The sequence below is a fragment of the Monomorium pharaonis genome, chromosome 1 (assembly GCF_013373865.1).
Source record: "Monomorium pharaonis isolate MP-MQ-018 chromosome 1, ASM1337386v2, whole genome shotgun sequence".
NCBI classification, from domain to species: domain Eukaryota; kingdom Metazoa; phylum Arthropoda; class Insecta; order Hymenoptera; family Formicidae; genus Monomorium; species Monomorium pharaonis.
Genome location: NC_050467.1, coordinates 12,403,457 through 12,419,526, shown reverse-complemented (window position 1 = coordinate 12,419,526; position 16,070 = coordinate 12,403,457). Strand labels below are relative to the sequence as shown.

Sequence of the window (16,070 nt, the reverse complement as noted above, 5' to 3'; positions counted from 1 at the left end):
TCCACTACGTTAAATGCAATATTCAATTTCCTCTCTACTTCCGCACTACTCTCACCTGTTACATATATTAAGGTATCGTCCGCAAACATTTTTATATTACACATATCCGAGCAAACGTTAACAATATCATTCATATATATTATAAACAACAATGGGCCCAATACCGAACCCTGTGGCACTCCGTATTCCGTAGTCATTATTTTAGACCATCTATCATTAAATTGAACTTGTTGCATTCTATCTTTTAAGTACGACCTAAACCATTCTAGAACTGTTCCTGTAATACCATACTGGTATAATTTCTCTAATAATCTTTCTCTATCAATTGTCTCGAAAGCTCGTTTAAGATCTACAAAAATAACTCCTACTATTTGTCTCTCACTAATAATCAATTTCCATTCATCTATAACTGTTTGAATTGCTGTTTCACACAAATAATTTTTTCTGAAGCCCGACTGATGTTCCGTTATGATATTATTACTTTCTAGGTAGACCTCAATTTGCTTTTTAACTATTATCTCTAGTACTTTTTCATATATTGGTAATATATTAATAGGCCTATAATCACTTGCCCTCTTAGGTTTCTCTACTTTTGGTATTGGAATTATCGTGGATGTTTTCCACTCTTTCAAAAAACAACCCTCACTTAATGACTTATTTATTATATCACAATATTCCTCTCCAATGACACAAGACACCGTTTTTAATATATCGCTAGTTATTCCTTCTTCTGTGCCTTTCTTTTTTGGTAATTCCCTAATAATTATTTTTACTTGTTCTGTCGTAATTGACTCAAATTTTTCTAGCTCTCCCTTCTTTTCAATACAATAAATAGTTCTCTTATTTGTGCTTGTTGTATAATTCTTATCTATAGATTTTATTATGTCTTTAATACTTTGTGTGGCGGAACTTCGCTCGTTCCGGTGTGTTCGTTTTCTTTTGGTCGCTTGGGATAGGTCTTTCGCCAGTGAACTAGGCCGTTGGTAAAACAGAATATATATATTTATTCTTTGCTATACACTATGTACATATATATACTACTATGTTTTCGTATGTTCAGGTGGCCCTGATAAGGACCGTTGTGAAGAAGACTTTAGGCCTTAGGCCTCCACCGTAATGGTGGTTTGGTCACTGTAACTCGGTATGCTGGTTCCTCGTTGTTGTTACAGTCGGTCACGCTCTTGGGCGGTGTAGCAGCGGGCCCCTCGATACGATGCCTTTTTACCCTGGACAGTCTATCCTTTGATGGTCTCCGTTGTTTAGCCTTCTTCCGCTTTGGTCTGCCGGCCTGACTGCTGCGGTTGGTCTGCGTTCCACTCGTGGTGGTGGTTCCGAGGGCTGTCTGCGTCGCCTGATCTCTCTGGCAGTCGTCTGTGGTGTCCGTCTGTGTGGCGACACTGCAGCTGTCCCTGGCGAGGTTCTCTAGTAGGTCCGGCAGTTGGTACCGTGGAGAGGTGTATCTCCAGATCCTCAGATCTCCCTCGGCTAGCAGTACACGAGGTGGCCGCGTGTTCCGGACTGGTGACAGCGTGAGCGCCCGGAGTCTCCACTGCAGCTTCCTGGCTTCTTCCGGAGTAGTCGCCGTGGTGACTGTACTGGCGGTAAAGCGTAGTGCTTTCTGCTCGCAAAATTGACTATCTGCTTCAGAGCGCAAAGAGTAACTTTCCGGTTCACCGCTGCTCCTTATAAAGGCTGGTAACTGGCTTTTTACTCTTGAGTAAGGAGGGCCTCTAGCGGTGAGCGTGCGTAACGCGTTTTTGGAAAGTAAGATCTCGAATTTCTTACTGTGCTCTTGTGGTAGCCTACCGTCAAGGGGCGCGTGGTCCTGTTTCTCTAACAATGTATTGTGGTGGCGTACTGTCAGGGGCGCGTTAGCCCTGACTCGCCACAGGACCCCCCTGGTTGTGGTTAGGCTCTGTGTTTTCTTAGCTTGGCTTGAATCGTACTGTAGGTCTTGACTCTCTTCCGCTTCTTGTCGTTACTTTAGCCTTGTTCGTTGTCTCCTCTTTTGTGATGATTTGTTCTGAATTCTCTTCCTCGACATAGGCTGGTTTGAGTCTTTCTCTTGAGATGCTGGTAGGTTTGCCTCTTATCCTGACTGTGAACGTTTTCTCATTCCTTTGTAGGACTTCAAAGGGGCCTTCGTAGGGTGGTTGTAGCTTGCTTGTTGGTATGCCATGTCGTACGAATACTGTAGGTGTTGTTTCCAGGTCCTTGAAGGTGAATACGGTCCTCTTTCCGTGCCGTTTCACTTGTGGTCGTATGTTTCCCATTGTTCTTCTGAGTGTCTCGACGTATTCTGCGCTCGTATGTGCTGTGTTCTGTGTGTCTCCCAGGAATTCTCCTGGTAACCTAATTGTCTCTCCGTATACAAGCTCAGCAGGTGTTGCTCTTAAGTCCTCTTTCCATGCAGCACGTATCCCCATTAAGATGATTGGGATGGTTTTTGTCCATTTTTGTGTCTCGTGACTCATGATAGATGCTTTGAGTTGTCTGTGGAGTCTCTCCACCATCCCATTTGCCGCTGGGTGATATGCTGACGTCCTCATGTGTTCTGTGCCTATAACTCGAGTTAATTGTTTGAATAGATCTGCTTCGAATTGTCGGCCCTGGTCGGTCGTGATTCTTCTTGGTGTGCCGAATCGTGTTATCCAGTGATTGATTAATGCTTGGGCCACTGTTTCTGCTGTTATGTCCTTGAGTGGTATTGCTTCCGGCCATCGTGTTGTCCTGTCTATTACCGTAAGACAGTAGCGTCGGTCTTCCGAGATTGGTAATGGTCCTACAATATCCACATGGATGTGCTCAAATCTGCCTGTAGGTTTTTCGAAGTTCCCTACTGGTGGTAGGTTGTGTCTCGTTATTTTCGTTTTTTGGCATTGTATGCATTGTTTTGCCCATTGTCTGGTGTCTCTTTTTATGTTTGGCCACACATATCTCTCCGTCAGTAGTTTTACCGTCGTCTTGACTCCTGGATGTGCCAGTCCATGCAGTAGGCGGAACACTTGGTGTCTGTGTTGCTTCGTCACGAATGGTCTCTGGATCCGTGTGCTTGTGTCGCAGTATAGTTCTTTTGTGGTGCCAGGAATTGCTATCTTGGTGAGTTTTAGTCCACTCTCTTTTTGCAATGCCTGCTGTAGTTCCTCGTCGGTCTCTTGGTTTGTTGCCAGCTCCTCGTAGTTTATTGGGGATTGTATGTTTTCCACCCGTGATAGTGCGTCGGCTATGATATTCTCTTCCCCTTTTATGTGCCGTATGTCTGTTGTGAATTGCCCTATGAACTCCAGTTGTCTCGCTTGTCTAGGGGAGCTGCGTGACGGATCTTGTGCAAAAGCATACGTGATGGGTTTATGGTCCGTGTAGATTACAAATTGCCTTCCCTCCAGCATGTGTCGGAAGTATTTTGTCGCTGTGTATATTGCGAGGAGTTCCCGATCGTATGGGCTGTACTTCTTCTGTGTGCTGTTGAGTTTCTTGCTCATGAAAGCAAGTGGTCGCCATCTTTCTCCTGATTGTTGCTGTAGTACTGCTCCTATAGCCGTGTCCGAGGCATCTGTTACTAACCGTAGCTCGGCTATAGCGTCTGGGTGAGTTAATTCTGTGGCCTGTGCTAGACTTTCTTTGCATTTCACGAATGCTTGTTCCTTTTGCGGGTCCCATGGTACTGGTGTCTTCCCTTTTGTCTTGGGGCCCTTCAGAATGTCATTGAGTATGACCTGCTCTTTTGACGCTCCAGGTATGAATTTTCTGTAGAAATTTATCATCCCTAGGAATTGTCTTAGTTGTTTCATTGTCGTCGGCCGCGGGAAGTCTCTCACCGCTTGTACCTTCTCTTCCGGCGGTCTGGTTCCCGTAGCTGTTACCCAGTAGCCTAAGAATTTCACTTCTGTAGCTCCAAGTGTGCACTTAGCAGGGTTTATCCGTATGCCGTATTCGCTTAGTCGGGTCAGTATTTGACGTAAGTGTTCTTTATGTTCTTCCGGAGTTCGTGATGCTATCAAGATGTCATCGATGTAGGCGTAGCAATAATCCAGTCCGTGCAGTACTTCGTTTATGAAGCGCTGAAATGTTTGAGCTGCGTTTCGGAGTCCAAATGGCATGTATTTGTACTCGAATAGCCCAAATGGTGTTGTGACTGCTGTCTTGGGGACGTCCTCTGGGTTGATTGGAATCTGATGATACGCTCGGATCAGGTCTAACGTCGAGAAAATCTTCTTTCCTCTTAATGTATGTGTGAAGTCTTCCAGATGTGGGATAGGATACCTGTCCGGTGTTGTTCTTGCGTTTAGCTTCCTGTAGTCTCCGCATGGTCTCCATGCACCTTCCCCTTTCGGTACCATGTGTAGGGGTGATGCCCATGGACTTTTTGATGGCTGGATTATGCCTTCGTTTAATAGCAACTCGAACTCTGCTTTGGCTGCTTGTAGCTTGTCTGGTGCTAAGCGCCTTGGTCTGCATGCTTCCGGAGGTCCCGGTGTTGTCTGTATAAAATGTTGTGTATTATGCCTGCTTGTCTCAGTTTGGCTTGCTGGTTGAGTTGTGCTAGGAAATTCTGCTAGGAGGCGGTGGTATTCCGTTTCTTCCCTCAACGCTTTTACTGATATGCTTCCTGTCATCATCTTGTATCCTTTTATTTTTAGTCCTGTTTTTCCGTCGATCAGATCTCCGTTCCTCATGTCTGGTAACAGATGGTAGTAAGAAAGAAAATCTGCCCCCAGGATTGGCTGTGTGGTGTCTGCTACTATGAATCTCCACGCAAATGTCCGGCGCAGTCCTAGGTCTGGCTGTATGGTTACCGTACCGTAGGTTGGTATAATTGTTCCGTTTGCTGCGTAGAGTTGGTAATTGTTTGGTTGCCTCTGTTCATGGTACCTGCCTGCGGGGTAGATACTAACGTCCGACCCTGTATCCACTAGGTATCTTGTCTTTGTGGTTTGGTCTGTGATATAGAGGCGGCGCTTCTGTGGGCTCGTGTCATTGGCCGCTACTAGTGACTGCCCTCGTCGTTTTTTGTAAATGTGCATGGTTGTGTGCACTTCTTAGCTTCGTTTCCAAATCGTCGATGGTAGTAGCAGATCCCATTTTGCTCTATCGTTCTGCTTCTTGAGCGGCTTCGAGTCCGCTGTCGCTGCTTCATCATGGATCTTGCCATCCTGCTAACCTGGGTGGTCAAGGCGGCGACTTCCTTTCTCAACGCTTCGAGTTCGCTCTCTTCCTTTTGCGACTCTCGTCTTCTCTCTTCTCTCGGTGCCGTCGACGTGGCTAGTACTACTGCTTTTTGTCCTAGCTCGTGGATTCGGTCTGCTTGTTCTGCTACTTCGTCTAGCTCGTCCGTCGTCCGTGTTGCTAGTATGGCTTGCATTGGATGTGGTAGACGTCCTAGCCATAGTGTGCGCAGTAGTTCGCTACTTACTGTTGCTCCTGCTAGAGCCTTGAGGTATCTTAGGAATTGTGATGGCTTCCTATCTCCGATTTCCTCTCGTTCTAATAGTTGCCGCATCCTGTTATCTTGTGAGTCGGTGAGTCTTTGTATCAGCGCCTTCTTTAATGCCTCGTATTTCTCTGTCTCTGGCGGTTGGGTAATTATGTCCTTTACCTCTCGGGCCTGTTTTGGTTCCAATTTTGAGAGTGCGTAGGCGTACTTCTCCACATCTCTATTGATTTTGCACAGCGCAAACTGTCCCTCTAGTTGTGCGAACCATAGCTCGGGCTCGTCTGGCCAAAATGGTGGTAGTCGTATTGATATTTTGCTGGCCTGGCTTCCTTCTTGACTGTCCATGCCGAACGGGTTTAGCGTTACATCCTCCGGCCTGCTCATTCTTAAATGGCTTTCCTTCCCACGTCGGGGTCACCAGTTGTGGCGGAACTTCGCTCGTTCCGGTGTGTTCGTTTTCTTTTGGTCGCTTGGGATAGGTCTTTCGCCAGTGAACTAGGCCGTTGGTAAAACAGAATATATATATTTATTCTTTGCTATACACTATGTACATATATATACTACTATGTTTTCGTATGTTCAGGTGGCCCTGATAAGGACCGTTGTGAAGAAGACTTTAGGCCTTAGGCCTCCACCGTAATGGTGGTTTGGTCACTGTAACTCGGTATGCTGGTTCCTCGTTGTTGTTACAGTCGGTCACGCTCTTGGGCGGTGTAGCAGCGGGCCCCTCGATACGATGCCTTTTTACCCTGGACAGTCTATCCTTTGATGGTCTCCGTTGTTTAGCCTTCTTCCGCTTTGGTCTGCCGGCCTGACTGCTGCGGTTGGTCTGCGTTCCACTCGTGGTGGTGGTTCCGAGGGCTGTCTGCGTCGCCTGATCTCTCTGGCAGTCGTCTGTGGTGTCCGTCTGTGTGGCGACACTGCAGCTGTCCCTGGCGAGGTTCTCTAGTAGGTCCGGCAGTTGGTACCGTGGAGAGGTGTATCTCCAGATCCTCAGATCTCCCTCGGCTAGCAGTACACGAGGTGGCCGCGTGTTCCGGACTGGTGACAGCGTGAGCGCCCGGAGTCTCCACTGCAGCTTCCTGGCTTCTTCCGGAGTAGTCGCCGTGGTGACTGTACTGGCGGTAAAGCGTAGTGCTTTCTGCTCGCAAAATTGACTATCTGCTTCAGAGCGCAAAGAGTAACTTTCCGGTTCACCGCTGCTCCTTATAAAGGCTGGTAACTGGCTTTTTACTCTTGAGTAAGGAGGGCCTCTAGCGGTGAGCGTGCGTAACGCGTTTTTGGAAAGTAAGATCTCGAATTTCTTACTGTGCTCTTGTGGTAGCCTACCGTCAAGGGGCGCGTGGTCCTGTTTCTCTAACAATGTATTGTGGTGGCGTACTGTCAGGGGCGCGTTAGCCCTGACTCGCCACACTTTGTATATAATATAAGTTAAATTTATCAGCTATATCACACTCTATATTATTGTCTAATATTTCAAAATCTATTTTTCCTACAACTTTTGCGCCTATTGGTCCTCCTCTAATAATTTCTTTTAATGATTTCCACATAGTTGTGGGATTGTTACTATTATGATCAATCATATTTTCATAATATTCTTTTTTCTTTATTCTAATTAAATTAACTACTGCATTTCTTTCTATTTTAAATTGTTGCCAGTTTTGTTCCGTGCTATTGTATAATGCTTTTCTATAAGCCTCATCTCTTCTAGTCGCTAACTCTTCTATTTCCTTTGAATACCATTTTTTCCCTTCCCATATTTTCGGTATTCTAAAAATTTTCTTAGGTGCTAAGATGTCTAGCGCATCTACAATACTATTAATTAAATTCTTTGCCCTTACATTAATATTTAAATCATACCTTTTTTTTAAATTACTCTCCACTTGCTTAATAAGCTCATCCGCATTATATCTACTATAATCCCTGCCACTGAATTCTTTATATTTATTTACAGTCTTGTTCGTATTTATCACGACTTTTATCCACGCATGATCCGTTATCTTAGGTTCGTACTTGACTTCTACATTTATATCTTTATTCGCAAAAACTAGATCTATAATTGTTTTACTATTTTCGGTAACTCTCGTTGGTTTATCCACATATTGCTTCATACCTAGACTTTGCATAGTCGTTAGTAGTTTATTTGTATAATAAGAGTCTGTCATACAATCTATATTAAAGTCTCCTAATATTATACACTCTTCTTTTATCGTTAATTCTTCTACTATCTCCTCTAAGAATCCTACAAACTCTCCATGTGACGCACTCGGTGAATGATATATTACCATTAACACTCCTTTAAATAATTTCTCTTTCACTTCTATTGCAACGCACCACACAATTCTTTCTAATTTTTTCAATACTACTATATCATACTTGATATCATCTCTTACATACAGAGCAACTCCCCCTGTATTTCTATTTTCCGCGTCGCATCTAACCACACTGTATCCTGGTACACTTATTTCACTGTCTTCAATTTCCGCAATTAGTCTTGACTCCGACAATGCAATAACTGCCGGATTTAATTTCTTTATAATCTGATGGTGTATCTCGTCCTTATGTGCCATTAAACTTTGCGCATTTGTATACAGTATATGTTCCTCTTCCTTCTGTGGTTGCTATTTTGCATCCTCCCAGCCGGCCCTTCTCTTTTCCTCTTGTAGAACTCTTTTGAACGTCGGACATTCCGGGCTCAATGCATCATGGTCATCTTTTATCTTCAAGTTATACGTTTGGTTTTTATACATACAATTTACACATTTCTTCTCATTTGTTGTACACTCATTTGATTTGTGATTACCTGCACATTTATGGCATGCTTCATTTCGCGTACAGTATTTCGCAAAATAGTGATAGCCCCAGCATTTAAAGCATCTCTTAACACTAATATGATTAAATACAGGACATCTTTTCCATCCTATATTTACTTTTCCTTGGCTCAACATTAATTCATGTGTTTTTTCATCTAGTTCAATTATTATGGCGCCTTCTGTTTTACCTCTTCTGTTAGGTTGAGTTTTTAATCTTTTCACTATTCTCATATTATTTTCTTCCTGTGTTCCAAGTTTATTTTGCTTTTTAATTGAATCAATTAATTCTTTATCACTCAAGTTCCATTCTTCTTCGTCAATATAAACAATTTTTACTTTCGGCTTTATCTGTAGTGACTCAGTAACTTTAAATTCATCACCCAGCTTGCTTTGCACTGTAGTTTTCAATTTTGCCATTTCTTCTCCATTCTCACATCCCAAGATGACTGTACCATTGTTTCCTCTCCTTATTTTCGTTACTCCCATTTCCATATTCTTTATATCTACTTTCTTTTTTATTAACATAGCCGTATCAACATTTTCTTGCTGAACCTTAGGTTTAACAATTATAACATTTTCTTTCTTCTTTTCTTTAACTATCTCACTATAACTCTTCTGTGCTCCTCTTGATGAATTACTAGGTCCAGTGGACAGCATCCTTTTTACTTCTTCTAGCTCTTCTTTGATATTCTTTAACTCATGCTGGATAATTTCCTTTATCATCACTTTAATTTCCTTCTTACATATAGTCTCGTCTCTTATTTCTTTTATTGTTCTTATGAGCCAATCAATTTTTAGGTCCATATTTGCCGATCCACTCGTGCTTGTGCTTGGTCTTCCAGATGCTCTTGCCGATCCGAGAATATCTCTGTTGCTACTTGCCGTTTTCTTTACTTCTCCAATTTCATTCTCTATCCCAAATTTTGCAAAGGGGCTCTGGCACGGTACTAGTTCATTATTTCTATCATAAATTTTGTGTTTACTAACACAGCCTGCATGGTAAAACAGTTTAACGCATGATTTGCATTGTACTACTTCAGTTTTAATAGCCTTCTTGCATGCCGAACATCGATATTCGGTGTCCTCTTCTATCGTCGACATTTGTGTTTCGCCGTTGTCGATTCGCTACACGTCAGCAGATTCCATCCACGTCAGTGCTTGCTTGTCACAAACGTCGTTGATACACATGATTATAGAAATATAATTCAGCTATTCACAGATCTGCCTTTCCCGGCTAGATAACGATTCCTGTTGTCACCGGTCTATAGAACTATCACCACACTAATTTTATACTTTTCTACTGCTCTCTTTTCTTCTCAAAACACACTATAAAGACGGAGCGATGTTCGACACGTCTACTCCATTCTAGACCCAGAGAGAGAGAGAGAGAGAGAGAGAGAGAGAGAGAGAGAGAGAGAGAGAGGGGGGGGGGGCTCACTGATTGATTGACTGAGTGCGAAAGGTGCTTAGGAACGAATCATTGTCGGGCAGTGTATAAAAGTGATTACATTGTACGTAATAAGATAAAAAATATAAGAAGTAATACAAATAAAGATTAAAAATAGAAATAGAAGAAAAATAAAAGTAAAAATAATTAGCCTAATTACGTGTAAAAATCAAAAACAAAAGAGGAAAGAAATAAATAAAATAACACAAAATAAAAATAATAGCATTAGCAGAGAGGTCTTTATTTGTGCACAGTACAATTGGACACGTTGCAATTGCCCACCGTGCTATTAGACACGAAACATTGCACACCGTTCAATTGCACACCATTTAAGTCACCATGTGGTGCAGTGAATGCTTTACACACACACACACACGCGCGCGCGCGCGCGCGCGCCCGGGGGGGGCTTGCAAGGGGCCCCCTCTCCCGCACCCCAGGGATGCCCTGGAAGTCGCAAACCCATGTGGTAAGTCTATTTGTTACTGTGTCCGTTTCGCACTGTGTTTGTTTGTTACTGTGTCCGTTTTGTATTGTGTCCGTTTCGCACTGTGTCCGTTTGTTACTGTGTCCAAGTGCCACCACGGTGTGTCCGTTTCGCACTGTATCTGTTCTGCACTGTGTTCGTTCCGCACTGTGTCTGTTCTGCACTGTTTGTTACTATGTCCGTTTCTCACTGTGTCCATTTGTTACTGTTCCGTTTCACTCAGCCTGCTGTATCCGTTTATTACTGTGCGCATCTGGGATGCTCCCCCGTGTTCTCGTTGAGTCTTGTTTACAAGATAGAATTCAAACCAGTGCAGGATAACAAATTGAGAGATAAAATGTTGAAAATTTGCGTAACATGAGGTCATGCTGTATGGAATTGAAAGTTTTTAAGAAGTTGAAAAGAATTAGTGATTCACCTTTGATCGACAGCCGATCTGATGTCATTTAGTTTCATGAGCGCAGTTTGCGTGCTGTTGCTACGCCGGAAGCTTATCTGTAACGGATCAAGATGACGGAACGATAGATGTGCTGAAAACTGATCGGAAACGATGCGTTCAAGGACTTTAGAGAGGAAGCAGAGGAGAGAGATGGGACGGAAATCTGTAACAGAGGCAGGTATTTTAACTTTAGGAAGGAAATAACTTAGGGTTGTTTCCAGGCAGAAAGGAATATTTAAGAGTTAAGAGAGGTTAAAGAAGTCAAGGATTATTGGAAAGATGATCAGACAGGAAGGCTATCAAGAAGGAGACAGTGGTTTATGTACTTTATGTCATCAGGACCTGCGGAGTTCGATGATTGTCTACGGATAGCTGTAAGCAGGATGTCAAGAGTTATGTATGAGAAATAGAAAGTTGTGGGATTAGAAATGGAGAAGGAAGAGGGATGAGGATGAGTGTGTGGAAGAGAGAGAGGGGCATCGGTTTGGAGAGCGAGATGCAGGAACGGTAGTGAGAGGGTACGGAGCGATAGTGAAAAAATTGTTGAAGTTATCAGGAGAGAAATTTGGTGACAGTCGGGAGGATCGAGGCTTGGCCAGTCTTAGCAGAGAAATCTCAGACTATAGACGGGCCGGGCTTAGAGATGCTCTGAGTCGCGCCGACACATAAACATTTCTAGCAGAGATACAACGACTGACTTTGTTACGCAAGGCAACAAAGGCAGCACGATTTGCCGGCGAAGGATGTCTGAGATTTAATCTCCTAGTAGCATTTTTCTTGTGCATGGGATTGCAAAGGATGCATCGATCCAAGGGGCTGGTTGCCTTGCACAGAAGGAACAAAGGGGGATGAAGTGATCGCGTGCGTCTACGAGATATTCGGTGAGAAGATTTATCTTTACATCCAAAGAGGGAGCAAAGTCAATGGCGGAGCAGCCGTACGAAGCCAGCAAATTATGGAAAGTTTCAAGATCGAACCGAGAATAACTCACGGACTGTGATATGATGAGGAGGCATACGATGAATTAGCAGATCAAGGGTGACCTCATTAAGATCGTGAACCGAGAAGAAAAGAAGTGTTGCTGTGAAAAGGATTTAATGAGAGTGATCAATAGACAATGGTCGATATGAATATGATGCGCGCTCGTATGATTTTTCTAATAATTTTAGTAGTGGTAGCTTTTTCACCGAGATATTGTACAAATTATATAATTATTATTGAGCTACGAAAAATTGTTAACAAAAGTAGTATTATGTGATTTTTTTATTAAACGTATCTTTTTAAAGTTCATGAATAATATCAACTTTAATCCTTTATATCTCAGCAATAAAAGATATGCTCAATTTGAAATTTTTAGGAGATAAATGTTTGATGATATACAATCATTTACCACCAAAATCGTATCAAAACTCGATGTCCACGAAACGGGCGATTTTTGCGGTCGCTTTTTCCGCTCCAACAAATAATGAAAAGATTTTAAAGAGTTCACTCTAGTGAATAGCGTGTGTGTCGCGAAACGGAATCGTAGGATAAGATATCTCGGCGGACGAAAGAAATGTATATACAAAAGAAACCGAAGTTAAGTCTGGGATAATATCTTTATTCGTCAATGTTTCGCGTCCGCTCTGTTTCCTAGCTTGACTCCGACTAACTCGATCTTCGCTTTCGCTAATTCCTCTGTCAAAGCTGTAGCTTTCTTTCTCTCCGTAAATATTTTCCTCGCTCGCGTTCCTACATTACTTTATATTCCAACGTTTGTTCCAAAGTTTTATTTTATTTTACATAGCCCATTACTAGCGATGGGCAATTTTGAAAAAAAAACGATATAAAGAAAATCGAAAAAAATAAAAAGAATCGATAGCAAGTAATCGATTATTGTAAAATAAAATTGAAAAATCGGTATATCGACTTTATTATTTCTTAATATTAAAGTCCAAATTTATAGTCGTTTTTCAAATTGTCTCTAAAAATTTAATTAAATTTGATAATTATAGAGAGAATAGTAGTTTGACGATAAGTTGTTAAGGTTAAAATTTTCAAACAAATTAATTTTGTAATAAATTTGTTTAAAAAAGAATGTAGACTTACCTTCGTTTTCATACATTTTCATATGTCTATCATTAACAATTTCAATGTTTTTAATACATAATATTAATACCACAGGTGCAAAAATCTGCACAAGTAGCGAAGAGAAATTTATCTGTTGTTGATCGTTCCGTTCGTGGAGCGTACGAAAGAACGTCCGCGATTGGTTAGATTTTTAAGACGCGTGATACGCTCCATGAGACTGCACCCTAAGGTGCAGTTACATGGGGCCAGCGTACAGCGTACCGGCGTATAGCGTAAAAGAATTACACCAATCACAAGGTTTACGCCCGTTTTGTTAGCACAGACATTGGTCTAATTCCTTTACGCCATATGCCAGTACGCTGTACGCTGGTCCTCTGTGACTGCACTCTAAGTCACGTTAAGTGAGTTCCAGATGTATGTACACAATGTAAAACGGACATCACCAATCAAATTGTATAAAATCTCAACTTTAACTAAAGCAGTAATCTGATTGGTGATGTCCGTTTTACACTGTACGCATCTGGACGCTCCCGTCATGTTTATGCTTAGGCTGTTTTAAATTTGAGGTTGTAGATGGCGCAGCTGACTTTCGATATTTACAAAAAATAATCGAATATCGGTATATCGGACCTCCAAAATATCGGCAGTTAATAACACAGGCACACAAAAAAAAGTGGTTGGTCCGACGGACTAGACTAGTTAATCCTTATGTATTTCGACCCGCTGAATCCGAATCTAAGGTCAGAATTGCAAAGTTAGGTCGCATTTCCTAACCTCAAAAAAAATTTGTTTTTAAGTGTTGGTCCGGTGAACCAGACAAGCCTATTTTTATGTATTTTGACCCGCTGAATCCAAATTCAATGTCAGAATTGCTGCATTGGCTTATTTTTTCCTAACCTCAAAAAAATATTTTCTTTTAATCTTGGTTCAGCGGACCAGACTAATCTGTGTGCCTGTAATCGATTAAATCGACAAAAAAATTGGACGTTTCGATTAATCAGCCAACATCGCCCATCCCTACCCATTACTGCTACGATTTGGTGGCTGTATAATCGCTACAGCACTATAGCCAAAAGTTCCCGACGGGTGATGCGATAATTTTTATCGGCTTTGCTGAGAACACGGCTAAAATAAGCTATGATCTTTTCCTTACCGTCCTGTTTCTGGGAAAGGATTGAACCTATACTGATTTTGGACGCGTCGGTGTTCAAAATAAATTTCCTCTTCCTTTTAGGAAAAGAGAATAGGTGAAGAAGACAAAACTAGTTTTAATTTCTCAAATGCAACTTGACATTTTTTATCCCAAGTAAATTTATCTTGTTTCTCCGTTAGAACAAAGAGAGGTTTTGCTAAAGAAGAAAATCCTTTAACGTATCTCCGATAATAAGAGTAAAAACCCAAAAAGCTTCGTAATTGTTTTTTATTATGAGGAACTGACCAATTTCTTACTGCCGAAATCTTCTCAGAATCAGTAGAAACACCTTCCGCTGAAATCACATAGCCCAAATATTTTATCTTTTTACCAAAAAAAATACTTCTTCGGATTAACCTTAAGATTCGACAATTTCAGCCTCTGAAACACCAAACGTAGATTCTTTAACATTTCATTAAAATCTTTTCCGAAAAGAATAACGTTATCTAAGTAAACTAAACAGATTTTATTTAAAATCCCCTCAAGAACCTTCTTCAGCAATTCGCTCAAAAGTTGCAGGAGCGTTACACAACCCAAAAGGCATCACAGTAAATTGCCAAAGATCTTCCTATAGAAAACGCCGTCTTTTCCTTATTTTCCTCGCGAATTTTAATCTGTCAATATTCACTTTTAAGATTGAGTGTCGAAAACCAACTATTTCCAGATAATTGATCTAAAATATTGTCAATCCTAAAGAAGAGGAAAAGAATTCTTCACCATGACAGAATTCAACTTACGATAATCAACGCAGAATCTTATTGTTCCATCTTTCTTTCTAATCAGAACTGCTGGAGAAACTCACGAACTATGAGACTTTTCTGTAACTCCTTGCTTCTTCAATTCTTCTAAAATTTTGTTCACTTCTTTCTTTAAAAGAAGCGGAACACGACATGGAACCTGCTTAATGGGAAGAAAGTCTCTCAATTAACAGATAATTAACAGATAATTAGCAGAAAATTATCCCGTATGTCCGAATTTTATTTTGGTGGCGGGAGTATTAGATTCACTGAGCGTAAAAACGTTTTAGTCAATGTTTGTAGAATATTAACCCATTAACACCCAAGCGCACGCATTTTCAACATAATATTTAGCGACTTTATTTACAACGTTATAGGTCTATAAAAAATGTGAAAAATATTACTTCTTACGTAAAATTTTATACTCTTTTAGAATTCATTGTCAAAAGTTGTGTAAAAAATAGTTCAAAAAAGTTATGGCGGGTTTTAAGTCAAAAAATACGAAAAAATCGCAAAAACCTTTTTAAAAATTTTTTTTTTCACATAGAAATAATATGAAACTCTTTTTGCAACCCTCGGTGCACAAAATATTTGTACTTTAAAGATATATTTTTAAAATTTGTCAAAATTGTCATTTTTATTGAAAAATGGCGGCTAAATCGCAAAAATTTACAAATTATCGTATTTTTTTCACAATAATTTGTAAATTGCGGACAATCAACGGCTTATTATCACTAAAAAGAATGGGATTGATATTTGTAGTTCATTTTCGACTAAATACACAATTTTCAAGATGGCGGATTTAATATTTTTAGATGTAACCTACCAAAAGAGTGTAAAAATCATCGATTTTTCTACATTTTTCCTAAATTTCTTCATGAATCCTTTCTCGAAATCCGTTTTATGCACGGACTATTATCAGTTTATGAATGTATTTATTAGCATATATCAATGGACAAATTAATAAAGTTATTAGGCATTAAATTTAGAATAATAGAAATTGTTGGTTATTAAGTTTTATTGCTGCTATATATAATTAGGTATTTTTCTTGGTCTTTATGATTCAATAATTGAATAATTAAATAAAAATTATAACCTTGATAAAATATTATACATATAAAAATGCATATTTCTAATTTTATAAATTATTGAAAAAAATTATTTTTATCGAGTGTCGCTAATTCTTCCATAACTTTTGATACTTTTTTCCAATGTTCATCATTTTCACGATTTACAATGCATCATTCTTATTTATTTTTATCATCAATTGTTTGGAAACCTAATAATATCTCAACTGTATTATATCTTCCAATGATTTTAGCTTGCGAGCCGAACGCGTTCCCACTTCTCCGTCTTCTCGAGAGAGTGAGACGGAGAGTAAACAAAAAAGGATAATATTAAACCGCCTGCTTTTGTTGCTAAATTATCTATCCTTTTTGTTTACTCTCCGTCTC

At 40.5% G+C, this 16,070-nt stretch overlaps 2 protein-coding genes across 12 annotated transcripts in view; both read left to right on the top strand.

Annotated features, from left to right (window-relative positions):
* The window catches only part of LOC105837251 (DNA excision repair protein ERCC-1-like), a 199,889-nt gene that overhangs the window by 59,023 nt on the left and 124,796 nt on the right, over positions 1 to 16,070 (top strand). The gene's annotated exons all lie outside the window — the stretch shown is intronic.
* LOC118647647 lies at positions 5,098 to 5,739 on the top strand. The gene has a single exon (XM_036292917.1). The coding sequence runs from the start codon at positions 5,139 to 5,141 to the stop codon at positions 5,634 to 5,636; it is 498 nt and encodes a 165-aa protein (XP_036148810.1). The 5' UTR covers positions 5,098 to 5,138; the 3' UTR covers positions 5,637 to 5,739.